Consider the following 13,772-nt stretch of genomic DNA (forward strand, 5'->3'; position numbering starts at 1 on the left):
AGAGACAGAGACAGAGACAGAGACAGAGACAGAGACAGAGACAGAGACAGAGACAGAGACAGAGACAGAGAATGAAAAAGAAAAGGAAGGAGAGAAAAGGATCCTCTCAGAGGATTCCCTATTGGCAGTTGCTGCACTGAGGCCAGAGGCATTTTGGAACCATCTCTGTATCCTGCAGTCTCTGGTAGTCACATCCACTGTGAGCTAAATCCCAGCGAGCCTGAGCATCGCAGCCCTCATCTACAGAGGTAGCCCCGGCCCAAGGCACAGATTAGGTCATTTGGATCTTTGGTCTGATTTCCAGAGCAGAAAGAAGTCTCTGGATTTTCATCTCACAAGGAGACAGTAAGCATGGTCTGCATCACTTGGGTGCATTTGCCAGGTACACAAAGAAATGAAAATTGGCTCACAGCAAATGGTTTAATAAAAGAAAAAATAAAGAGAAGCAGCTTCCCAAACAACTGCAAACAGTTTTCTAGTCAACTCTACTGCTTCAAGGCAATGATTAAAGCAGAAAAGTCTATCACAATGTCCTAGTTAATTATAAGGTGGAATCATACTTGGATGTTCCAAAGGGACACAATCAACTGCAATCTCCAAACAGCCAGGTATGGTCTGTATTTTGCTAATCTTCTCTGCTCTGCAATGACAGAAATGAAAGCATTTTAAAAATTAGAACGAGGGAGATAAGACTGAACACATGAATTCATTTAAAATGAAAAACAGATCCTAACTTCAGAAATAAACATATACTTAACATATTTAATACACACACCCATTGACAGTCAGATTCAGATCATATGAAGTGGCAGGAAAGAAATGATTTTCGCTGCATTCCTGCAGGGATTGCAAGCAACACGTGAGGGGGAAATGGATGAACTAACAACAACCCTCAGCAGAACAGACTTAACTACTTTTCCTTCCTACAGCCTGAAAGGAAAAGTCCTTTCCAAAGGGCTCTGTGAGAGCCTGCAGCATCACAGCTTCTGCCAGGGCGATGTTGAACAGGCACCAACACACATCTTCCTTGGGCCCAAGCAACTCGAGAAGTGCCAGCACGGGATGCTAAACCAGGAGATGCTTCAGCCGAGCAAAGGAGCATCGGCAACACCTCATGAAGCACACAGGGTGCAAGTTTATATTCCCATAGCAGCAACACCAGGCAAGAGATTATGAATCTTTGTAGTGTACATTTGATTGTTATCATCCTATCTCATTAAATGGAACAGAAAAAGCTCATTACCTAAATTAATTTCTAGGTGCCTTTAGAGTAGACCAAGAAATTCTAGGTTTAATTCTCATGCCACTTGCGTGGTGTAAACAATGCTTTAGAACTAAATCTGATTTACACCTGTGTGAAAGACTGCCCAGCCAACTAATTATTCACTAATTTGCATACTGTAGAACATTTGGAAAAAGTTGTTTTCTTCCAATATTTACCTTGTAGTTTGTCATGGCTACTCAAACAAATAGCATGGAAGAGGAAAATCCATTCAAGAAAGCTTTTTTTCTTTTTCTTCCCCTTTTTTTTTCTCCCCCTCTGTTTTTTAAAATTATGTTCTCTTTTTGGTTACTTGACCTGCATCTCCCCTGATGTAAGTTAACTTAATACATCATTACGTTCAGGTAATAATAAAATTCACTTATGTGCCAAATGACGTTCCAGCTTTCCTGGAAAGCTCAACCTCAAGCACTCTTTGGCAGATAATAGGCTGATGTGAAAAACACTAATTCAGTACAGCTACTTTGGCATGCTGTATTAAATGAGGAAAAAAGAGCTGTGAAAAATATTTTGTACAGTTTTATAATCACAGGTCCTTCTCAAACCGAATTCAAAACTGTTTCTTACCTTCTGTATTCTGCTATTAGCTTAATCAAATCTTCCATGGAAATCTTATTACTTTCTTGCCTGAATAAAGGTGAGAAGCGCGAGTCCCTGTCAACATTTCCCTGATTATCTTTAAACACTGGCCTATAAAGAAAACACACAGTTATAAACACTCGCCCATATGTATATAAACTTTTTAAACTGTCACATGATCTTTCAGGCACAGATACAGGATACAAACTCTTCCACAAGACTCCAGGACTCCTTGCAGAGCTGTCAAGCAGTAAAGCTCCTCTCAGCTGCACATCCACAGCAGCCCAGAGAGCCTCCGTTTACCTGCTGGTGCAGTCACAGTCGTGCAAAGATGAAAGATGCTGTTTAGTCCTGCACTACACAAACAGTTCCTGCTGAGCTTGGCCGCAGTGTGATCACTGCGATATGGAGTTTCTTTTTCAAATACTCATTTTAATACTCTCAAGGACAGATTGTCAATGGCTAGCTCTGCATTTGCCCATTTTCCACCTCCTTTTCTGTAGCTCAGCATCCCTGAGGAGAGCTGGAAGCACCCAGTGCAGCACGAAGCAGCTTTCCAGTTGCTCCATCACCCTGGCTGCTCCCTACAGCTCTTGTTAACAGCATAGGACAAAGAGGATACCTGTGCACAACCAGGCACAATAAACATCAGCTGATGTGCACCCCAGAAAACACGCTTAGGTATTTTGTACTTGTGCTCAGTGACACTTGTGGGGTCTAAATCAGATATTTGGGTGCCCCTTGCCCAGTCCTGGGGATCTCCCACAGCCTGGATTGGCTCACGTGACTGCTGTCCACATCAGCAAAGCTTGGATGCAACCATCGTATGCAAAAACATTGCTTAACAAAAGTAAAATGTTCTTGACACTAAGTGCTGTTCTGTGAATCATTTGGCCAATCTTTCTTCCTTAATTTACTTCTCTGTCCCAGTGCCAGTGAAAAGAAGAATCAATGCCAGCACAAATTGTTGCCAGATGCAAAGTGATGGAGTAAACCTTTGGAAGAGGATCCTAAGGATAAGTATAAAGGCACCATGTCTTAACTTAATTAACTGAGAGAATCACCACTGTCTCATTTCTCTGTGGAAAAGCACTAGACTTGGGCCTCAAAAGTTACAGGAATTCAGTCTGCCCCATGGACTAAATATACACAATGCCAAAAATCCTGAGGTATTAGGGAGAAAGAGATTAACTACTGGCAGCCAACACTTACTTCCAAATCCTATTAAAGAGCTATCAAATTGTTTAAAAAGTTAATAATTATTACAGTGCTGGTGATATTATGATTCTTCTCAGGCTCAGCACAGTTTCAAGCTTCTCCAGACCAACGGAGGGTACTGCAGCACTAGGAGGTTTGGGTTGTGTCCCCAGGCTTTGGTGAGGGATTGCCAGGTGCCCCCAGGCTATAGGAGAGTCCCGTGTGCCCATGAGCTGCTCATGGCTGGAAGGCCACTCCAGTCCGAGGGTGGCAGGGCCTTCTGGTGTCCCCATGTCCATAGCTGCTCCTTCCCAGAGCTTCCCAGCCCTTCCCTTAGCACTGATGGTCATCATTGAGCAGCTCAGCACAGCCTGAAGTGCTAGAGGCATGAAATGGGGGATCCTCAGTGCAAAACATGCAAGTATTCTTACTCGTACAACTTATATACCATACTCCATTTATGGACAGCTCTTGTTACTATAGCAACAATTTAGATGGCCATCCCAAACCACCTTAGCCTTCTTAGAAATAGGTATATTTTATGCATTCAGAGGAGAGTGCATAAATACTTGCAACTCTATACTTCTATCTCCGTTCTCAGGGCACACCAACACTGAAGGACTGCTGGAGGAACAAGTGCTTCCGAGCCCTTCCAAGTTGTTAGGCGAAGATTGACCATCAGTGCTCCTTACTACAGGAAGTGCACTCAGTATTGCCGAATGGTGACTGCTAGTCGAAGAAAAGAGATACAAAACCCTTCTGCAATTCACATATCTGGTATTTATCTAGTAATGACTCCTTACTACCTGCCACTTCCTTACCAGGGAGATTTTGATAAGCAAAATTTCACAGAGGAAAAAATCCTGATGAGATTCTCAAGAAATAATTTTTTGGGAAAAACACTCCCCATTTCCCCAGAAAAATAAGATGTTTTCTGTATATTAAAAAAATGTTTCTATGATTCTTTTGAAATGATATTGTTAGCTGATACTCCATAATTACCCTAATGCTTTAAGTGTAGAAAACCTGCAGTGCTCACTATTTAATACTGAAGTGGATGCTTTTTTAAAGAACTGGCTGATGATCTGTGGAAAAGTTGCTCACCTTATTGGTGAGAGATATAGGGCAAGATCTGTAGTTACTGAGAGTCAGTGCAGCTTCACTAACATCAACCATGCCAGTCTACCCCAGCTGAGCACCCGAGCAGCAGCTCAGAAAGCAGCTGATGGATTTAACTGCAGAGCTCCAAAATGCGAAGTCTACACAGGTGGACAAGGGTAGAAGGAAGGGCAGCACGCAAAAGCTCACAGCCATAGGTGAATTTCCCCTGCACAGGATGCAGATGAGGTACATGTATTTGCAAGCCCTGGCAGTTTTCAGGAACACGAGCACAGAAAATGGATCTGAAACGCTGTAGTTCTGCCACATGCTGTAATGACACCTGTGAGAGCACCCAGAGCACCAAAGCAAACGAGTCCAGCAAGCAAGCAGGGAGGAGCCCTGCGTCACCCTTCCGCACCACGCTCACTTAACTGCCACCTAAGGTAATTCAAGTTTTAATCTCGTGCGCAACATATATGACTGTCATATTTTGGCTCACTAAATATATACTGTAAAACCATACCATAGCCATCTGCAACTGCTTTAAGGGGGAAAATTTCCACAGAACAGGAATGTAGCTATTGCCAGAATTAAGTAACTGGAAAACACACTTATAATCCCAGGTTTTTACTATTTATCGTGGCCAAACCAGCTCTTTCGCCTGTCGTGTGGCAGACTCCTCTGGAAATACCTATTTTCTAGCTGCAAGACTAGAAATAGAATTTATAGGGCCAAAGTACACTTTGCTTATACCAGAGTCCTGCATAACATTCACATTTAGAAGATGTCAATAAATGCAGAATTTAACCTAGTGAACTAAACATATCCCTCACGTCTTCACTGATACCCACAAGTTCATACGTACGGTCTGTTTGCAAAGTGGTTTTTTTTGTTTGTTTGTTTTTTTTAACTATGTTAGGTCATAATACAATGCAATTAATAATGAGGAAAATTTAAATACGCTCAAGGATACTTTCCTTAATTCTACAGGTAGAAAAAAATTTTAATGGTATGAGCAGTGAAGCACTGATTTAGGATGCTTTGGGGAAGAAGTCAGACTAAACCTACCCGATACCCTTGTTTCCCTAGATGGTCTTTTTCCATACAGAAATCCTGCCTCTTGGAACTGAGGACATCCACAATCCGAGCCATATCCCCTGCCCATATGTCAGCCACTTGTGCAATGCATGCACTGTATACCTCCCAGTGTTTGATGGGCCTTTGTTCAGCCTGTATTCCCATTTATGTTGGGAAGAACTACAGCCAGATGTGTTGTTTAGACAAACATTTGGAAAGCATTTGATCTTAAGGTAGGCAAAAAACAGTACAACAGATGAAAAACAGCACAAAAGATCTCCAGCAGTACAAGTTGGAGATCTTTTCAACCTTATTTTCTAAGATTGTGGATGACATAGTGGAGAAGAAAACCAGGGAACACAGTTTCCAGGAAAGTGCATAGTGAAACAAGTCGTTGCCACTTCTGAGACTGCAGAAGTACAGGACCAGAACCCAGATCTTTCACGAATACAAAGTCTCCAGGAAACAGGCTGAGGGAAGCCAGGACTCAGACATCCCAGGACCAGCACACGCAAGTTCTTCTCAAGTCGCTATCTACTGTTGTCTTCCTGCCTCAAGTTCTTAGCAAGTCTGCAGCCTGTTTCAATCAAGCCACCTGCAAGGAACCCCAAGACTACCAGGCTATTCTGTCACGCAGCTAAACCCTGCTGTGCACGGGAGCAGCAGGGGTAGCTGCCGTCCCTTCTCCACACCGGTGAGTACTGCAGCCTTTCCATCCACCCCTGGCACACACCAGCTGCTGCCTACACAGCTGCTTATCCTACATTACACATGAGGTCAAAAACCCATGTGCAGGTTGAATTGAACAGAGCACTATGCATTAATCAGGCTCAACAAATTGCAATTTTATTCCTTAGTCCACATACAAATGCTCTGTTACTAGAAGGGGAATCTATGCAGTTGTAATATTATGCCTGGGATGACCAAAGAGATGCCAACTTATATTAAAAAAGAAGGAGAAAAGGAAAAAAAGAAAATTTTCTAGTCTTTTCCATATGTGTGAGTGGCTACCCAGGACCTGGCCCTGACCTAGTGGTAAAAAGACCATGCCCCCTGAAGATGGCTTTGACAAGATGGAAGCTCCAGCACACAACACTAATGCGGCAGTCACGCACAAGAGTCAGGCAGCAGAGTTCACAAAAAGCCTCAGCTCAGTTTGATGGCCAGCCTGTACATCTATTACTATCATATCTTTCATTATTTATATGCTAAAGTAGCTCTTGTCAAACCAGGAGACACCACCAATATCATTTTGATAAAGAGTCCTCTAGCTCCAATAAATGTCAAGGAGCATCCTTGAGCTAGCTAGGGCAGACCAGAATACATTATCTGCCTTTCACTCGAACACACATGTGCTTTTCCTGGTCCTAGTAGATATTGGCAAAAACATATGGCAATAAAAAATAAATGAACTCTTCAAATAGCTGTACTTTACTGTTTCCTCCCTTACCATTTTGCCACCTAAGCACCCTTAGCCATTCAAGAACCACAGGCATGTGAAGTGGCTGTCCTGTCTGGTGCTCCATTTCCCAGAGCAGACAACCAGCCATGACCATGGACAACCCCACAGTCTGACCTTAAGTCTAATGATCTTTCCTCCTAGCGCTTTTACTCAGCAACAAACCACTTTTTCCTCCCTATTATGGGGAGCTTTTCCCTATCCCTCACATGGGAGAAGAAAGGAGCTGTGACAGGGGCACACAGGAGAGGCTCCTGAGGAGAGGGCTCTCTCCACAGGGAAGCAGCAGACTTAGGAAAGCAAAGAAAACCAAAAGAAACACCAAAGAAGAGGACAGAGAAAAAGGGTTAAAGGAGCTGTAGGGAGGGAAGCAAAAGGAGGAAGAAAGCTATATCTGGTTTTGGAAGCTGAAGTGGTTGTAGGGAATCAAGTGGCACAGGATCAGGCTTGGATGGGAGACCAGAACAGCACAGGAGAGAACACAGTGAGCTCATGGAAACAAAACACAAAGAAACAGAGGGAAAATATTGAACAAACAAAAATACATTATTAATCCTAAAGTTTTCTGCAAGAAAGCCCAGCTGACCAAAGATGAAAATAACTATCACCTAGCAACCACTGGAAGTAGAGGAGAACCTAAAGCACTCGCTTCTCCTGGCTACCAGCACCGAGGCGCTGCCTCTGGGGGCACCGCAGCCTCCAGAGCCTTGATTGGACTTTAAATCTGACAGGCATCATTATAAGAACAAAGCTTCAGACTTGTACCTATATTTTACGTGGTCATTACAACTGTTTCACATCATTGACGTTCTCACAGGAGATTCTAGTGAGAACTATGACTTTGAAATCTCTTTGATAACTTTTAGCACCAAATGACCGTGGAGCTCATCATAAATTTATATTCTGTCAGTTGCCCTTGCTACTCCCTGGCAGCTTCACTACATACCTAAATAAAAGATTATACCATACTAATATTTAATGAGAAAGTAATCAACATTCATCTGTGTAAAAGAAATAGGGCAAGTGAACCTATAAAACTATAAATATGCTGAGGTCCTGGACCATCTCAAAAACTTTGCTTAGCTTCAAGAATAACATTTGCAAAAGACTAAAAAGAAACAATTTAATGAGTAGAATAAACTGTAACATACAGCTACAAATTATAAAAAGAGAATTACTACATACCTCACTGACCAAGCAAACGGCATACGGTATTTTCCCAGCTTGCTGCAGAATTGCTTATTGGATTTTAACACTTTCTGTGCACACTACAAGAAGAGAATAATAGTAGTTTCATCACTAAAACAATTTATGGCAATTAAGCATAGAATACATCCACACATCCTCTACGGAAGATAATAATATTATCTCTCCCTCAAATAATTTAGTCTTCTACTGCCCTGACAGACAGGTTCTGGGATATGTAAAGACATCAGTGACTTGCTGATGAATGAAACCCCTCCAGCATCCTTCCAGTCAGAATTAAATTACTTGCAATTATTATTCTGCCGTGTTGTAACCTATCCAGTGTAAATACACTGTTTGCTCTGAGACAGAAACGGGTAGGTACCAAACCCAGCTTTGCGCCCATACAAAGAGCACTATCTGGTAGTTTCTAAAGGACTACTGAAAGCAAATTTCACTTGGCTAAGGTTTAATAAGAGCTAGGAAAACATCATATTGACCTGTAAGTTGCAATCAAAGCCCTATCACGTGCAAACTGAATGAAAACATCTTATTATTTTTGCAGTGGATAACCGCATGTAAGGATTTCACCATACTGATGCAATCAGTTAATGCAATCTGAATGTTTGTCATCTTAGAGGCAGGTCTCACGTGAGTTTGTACCATTAAGTGAGTGCAATTTGCAAGCACAGACTTCCCTGCATTCAACTTCCAGTAAATCAGAATTAACAAAGAAAGAATTGATGCTGCTGTTACTTTACCTTAAAAGAATCCGGATTTTTAATGTAAGGTTCAGCACTACTGGCAATGTTTCCTGTCAGCACCTTTTCTATTTTTGCCACTAATACAATCTCAGAATGGGGATTACTTATGGAGAAAAGAGCCTGTTAAGAGAGAAATAAACAGCCAAATAGTATATATGAACACTGTAGAAGTGACATACTAAGTTCTTTGTTGATGCAAAAACAATTCTGAAAGAACATTTAGCATATACCCACATATTCAAGAGAGCTAGAGGAAGAGGGGAAAAAAGAACAACCAAACACTCCCCAGCCTCTTATCTTTGCGTTTGTACTCAAGTAAGTTGGTACCTGGCACCTGGCAAAAACATTAGCACAAGTCAAGAAGCAGTATGGCCAGGTCAGCAACACCTAAGCTATCTCTCTTAAATGCAGGTCTAAATTCATCAAGGGAAAGGTCAGCATGTCCCTTAAACATTGGCCTTGGGGGGAATAATATGCAGGAGGAAAGTAAGAGCAGAAGGGAATGGAGGAGAAGGGTTACAGTAACTGCAAGAATCTGGAGATACTTGGACATGAATGCAGCATCTACATGAGGTTTTAGGTTGTTCCGGTTGACTGGTTTGGGAGTTGCCAGTGAGCAAACCCAAAGAGCACCAAAAAAAACATGAGTAGGTTTCTCTATAAAAGAGACCAACTTTTTTTAAAGCTGTGATGCAAATGATTTTTAAATGCATCCAGGCAACTCAAAATCAAGCATGTGTAAGCAAGAATCACTGATGCATAAAAAGAGCGTTCTTTCTTTTTATATATATATATATATACACCTACATATATATATATGTATATGAACTACGTAAGAGCTACTGAATTAAGTCATACAAGCCACGTATGGAATACCTGTTTTGGATACTTCAGCCATTCTTCTGGAAACCCTTTGATCTGTGGTTCTTCCATTTCGTTTGAGTCTATATTTTCAACAGTGCCATTTTCTAATGAAAATGAGGAACCTGAAATCATCTGCCTAACAAGCGTGTGGTTCAAATCCACATGGAAGTCAGCAGAGATCTTCCTGCCATCCCTGACATCATACAAGGCCACGCTCACAAAGAAAGGCTCTACCTAGAAGACACCAGAAACAAACCAGGGCTGTAACCAAGAGGTCACACCCCAGCTTTTATCACTTCCACATGGCTAGGAAAAAAAGAGGGAAAAAAAAGAGATTGCTTACAAATTGTTAGTCATCAAAATCTACCCTCTCCCTTTCCTCCTTTCACCCACTTCCCCCTAAATTACCCACCCTCCAAAATTTTTAACCATATGATTTTAGGGACTTTTTACAAGTAGTTCAACACTGAACTATAGCAGAAATTGCAGTTAGTTCCAGAAATTACAGTTAGTTCATCCAAAAAAATAGGCAGGTATATTTGTCAGTCAAGCATCACAGTAACTGAATGTATCCATAAAGAAATGTTATAGATTTATTATTTAGTTTCACACTCACTATAAAATCTGGACAGAACAATGAAGGGCTTTCCTGAGATCGTAAAAAATGTGACATAAAGATGATAAAGACAGATGAAAAGGTGAAAAACACTTAATGATATGAATGGATATATATGGGTGTACCAGCCTGCGGGAAATGCTTGTTCCATTTTCCCAGGAAATCAAGAACAGAACAGCTCTGACATTACCCTCTTACTCTATCTCACATTATCAGCAAATTAAAAAGTCCTATGACTGAAAGTAAACTCCAGAGAGCATCCACAGCTCCGATGAAACAAGTCAGTCATAAAATAACCACCAAATAGTGATGACATTTTCTGAGCCATCTGGAAATCAGAATCATAAATTTCTGAACAATGCAAGAGCAGATACAGTCTCTGTGGTGATTTATTGCATGCCCTTGGTACAGCTATCACTTCATTAAAGAGTTATTCCAGTCTGCCAAAAAAAGTATTGATTACATTATGCTGAATATGCAGCCACCATAGAGGTCATCTTTAAATGAATAAAAAAAAAAATCAATGCCTTTTATGTAATGTATTAAAGATTGTCAGAACACTAATTTGGTGAAAATAAACTCCTCTGCTTCAGAGGAAAGCTAAAAGTTGTGCACAGAGGGGAAAAATTTGCTTTTCTCTGTTCTCTCCTAACATCCTTTATAAAATAAGAATAAGCTTCCTGCCTTGCCCTGTTTTAATTTGGGTTTTCCTATCAAAAGGAGCAACTAAATCTTTTTCTTTTTCTTTCTTTTCCAGCAACCTAACAACAAACAAACCACCACCACACATACACACCCCTGCCAACTAGCAGCTGATACTCTGTTGCCTCCCTATATAAACCTTGGCATCCTAAATCTGTTCTTACAAATGATATCTTATAGCAAACAGATTTTCAAGAATCTTAATGTACTTCATTCCTCATTTAACTGTAGCTAAAAATCTGCAATCTAAATCAACTTCAAAATATTTGCCAAAAAGGTTCCTCAGTTTTATGATTCATTCCAAGTGCCTGGGCAGAGGATGAGGAGGGGAGGCAGCACATGCGCATAATACAGATTTCATTTTACCTTCTTCTACCAAACAGAACTAGCACAGACTCAGTAAGCCCTTTCTAGAGGGAAAAAGAGAGGAGAAAATCCACAGGAAAACAGTCAAAGCTTACGTTGGTGAGAGGATCATTTTCATTTTCAGTCACACAGGCCTGGAGATTCAAACTGAGGGATTTGCAGGTTACCAGGATCTTCTTTGCAGGCTTCTCCTCAAACGGCTTCAGCACCGAACATGAGCCTGGAAACTCCCTCTTCTGAGGATTCGAAGACTGAAACAAGCAAGGGGATCAGCTCCATATGGAAAAGGCAAGGTAATCCAAACCTAAGCAAGCTTTTAGAGATGTTTACCATCACTGAAGGGCTTGAAAAAAACTCATAAAATTGCTACTGACACCTTCATATTACCATAGTAAATTCATGTCATTATTAATTTACAGACTAGGAAGCAAAGCAGTGCCTGAGAACATCTGCAATGTCAGAGGCAGCAAGAGGAGTCCAAGTCAGGTTTTCTACAACTTCAGTGCATGACCTTGCGTTTTTTTTGTTTGGTTGGTTTTTTTTGCGCTTGCTTACTGTATTGGAAATTTATCTATTGTTTCCTAATCTAGATGTAACAACCTCAAATTCAGGCTATAACACCACATGTTTGGAATGCAATTCACACCCTTGTCCTTCTTCCCGCATAGTTATACATTATGGCACTGCTTGAACTTTTTTTTTTTTTTTTTTTTTTTTAATAGCACTGCTACAGTCACTTTGACCACAGGTTCATGTTTGAACATACTGATTCCTACTTTTCCTGTAGTCATCTTTTCTAAGGAAATAAAATCATCTCATTAAATCACTGACAAACATGCATTCAGCTGAAGCAATAAGATTGACTCCTATACAATAAGCAAGCTTAAAATACAAGGCAAACTGCAATTCCTAAATTTTCAACTAAGCTTTTTCCTCACATAGGTCGCCTTTCCAAATTATTCTTCCTACTGTTCTTCCTTGACCACTTCTGTTCTCAAATCCACTTAAAACACTATTCTAAAAATGTTTCCAAACCAAGGGCCAGTACTATTCCTGTGAGATTTTCAGTCTGCTTTAAAGTTTAGCTATAGATTGTGGACAGGTCTAGTCTATACATTAATCTCTGTAGACCTGAGCACACTTTGCCTCCACTTCCCAGCTGAAAGTGTCTTGTTTGCACTTGCATATTCCAGCCCAGCCAGCACAAGCAAAGGCTGCACTAGGGTGGAAGTCTTGGGCATAGCCAGCTGCTTGCTGAGCACTAAACCTTGCCAAGGTCTAGGTAGTCTGTTCAACACAGGCTACCTGGGCTGTAAAACGTGCAAGGAATTGGAAACAGGCTTTTCCACTTACAGCTATATCAGGATCCAAGGAGAACAGATTTAGTCGCTCTGCGTTTCGAGAGGCCTTCACCGTTTCTTCTGTTTCTGTGGTGTACTGTGGTGAGAGATAATAAATTAGTTTTCTGCACATGGAAAGAAATGCAGACACAGTTGTTAAGCTTTCAAATGACCCGTTTCTGCAGTGCCTTTGAGCATTTTTTAAGGGCATATGACCATGAGCCAGAGATTTTCAATGTGTGGTATGCTTCCAAGCAAGCCAAGAAAAGGAAAAAACTAATAATCTTATTATACACGTTTATAATTCAAGGCCATATATGTTAAAGAATCAACTGTGTAAGATGTCAAAAGGGTGTAAAAATGCACTCAAAATATTCTCAGGATTCACAACTAAGGAAAAAATACAGAAATACACACTTGTTGGGAGAAAAACAGAAAATGAGCTAAGAAATGTGTATCTCCATCTTGGAGATGCAACATGTAGGTTACAGAACTGCACAGCAATACAAGGCTGGGAATCATCTCCTCGTTCATTCTCTTGTCCCAGTGGAAGACCAGCCACAAAAATTATTTCTGCCAGTTATGTGTCTAAGCTGAAAATAAATCTCTTGATAAAAACAACTCAACAGCTTTCCCAGATAATCCAGTGCTTCCCTACCCTGTCATTTAAGTTCGTTTTTATGTCTAGCTTGAATATTGTTTTTCCACACAAAAGTATACCCTACACATTCCTTCCCCTTTACAAACCTCCCAGTCTTTTCTTCCCAATCTAAATAGTCACAGTTCCTCTGGTCTTTCTTTACAGCTCATAATTCCTATTCTTTTACTCTTTTGTTGGAACTGCTCAAGGAGCCCACAGCTTCCCTGGTCATCCCAGCCCATGCCCTTCAGCAGAGCTGTTCAGGCTCCGCTCTTGCTCCCGCATCACTTTCACCGTGACACCATCCCCACGACACTGCTGCACACGATAAGCGAGGGGAGAAACAGCAGAGCGAGATCCAGAGCTCTGTATCCCCATCCCACCTTCCCACCCATGGGCTGACATGCCCAAGTAGATCCTGACGGGTTCCTGGCACAAGGTTTAGGCAAAGGTGGGATCAGATATCATGGACTAGGGACAAATCCATATTTGTCCCTGTTACAGTCAGTATTAGCAGTAAAAAAAAAAAAAAAAATAGAATAGGAATTAACTATATAAAGGGCTGTGCAGGTATATTAAAAGTTGCAGAACACCTATTGT

General features: G+C 41.1%; 1 protein-coding gene across 9 annotated transcripts in view; it reads right to left on the reverse strand.

The window, feature by feature from the left end:
- Window positions 1-13,772, reverse strand: part of DOCK10 (dedicator of cytokinesis 10) — a 113,072-nt gene that overhangs the window by 50,755 nt on the left and 48,545 nt on the right. For all 9 annotated transcript variants that reach the window (XM_026040042.1, XM_026040041.1, XM_026040037.1 and 6 more), the window contains exons 10-16: window positions 12,546-12,629; window positions 11,288-11,443; window positions 9,521-9,742; window positions 8,642-8,764; window positions 7,881-7,963; window positions 1,850-1,972; window positions 561-640 (exon numbers count right to left, since the gene is read on the reverse strand). In XM_026040042.1, coding sequence (XP_025895827.1) covers window positions 561-640; window positions 1,850-1,972; window positions 7,881-7,963; window positions 8,642-8,764; window positions 9,521-9,742; window positions 11,288-11,443; window positions 12,546-12,629 — 871 coding nt within the window. The remainder of the gene's footprint in view (window positions 1-560; window positions 641-1,849; window positions 1,973-7,880; window positions 7,964-8,641; window positions 8,765-9,520; window positions 9,743-11,287; window positions 11,444-12,545; window positions 12,630-13,772) is intronic.

Source organism: Nothoprocta perdicaria, unplaced genomic scaffold (genome assembly GCF_003342845.1).
Source record: "Nothoprocta perdicaria isolate Ctin4 unplaced genomic scaffold, notPer1 scaffold_25, whole genome shotgun sequence".
Classification (NCBI taxonomy): Eukaryota; Metazoa; Chordata; class Aves; order Tinamiformes; family Tinamidae; genus Nothoprocta; species Nothoprocta perdicaria.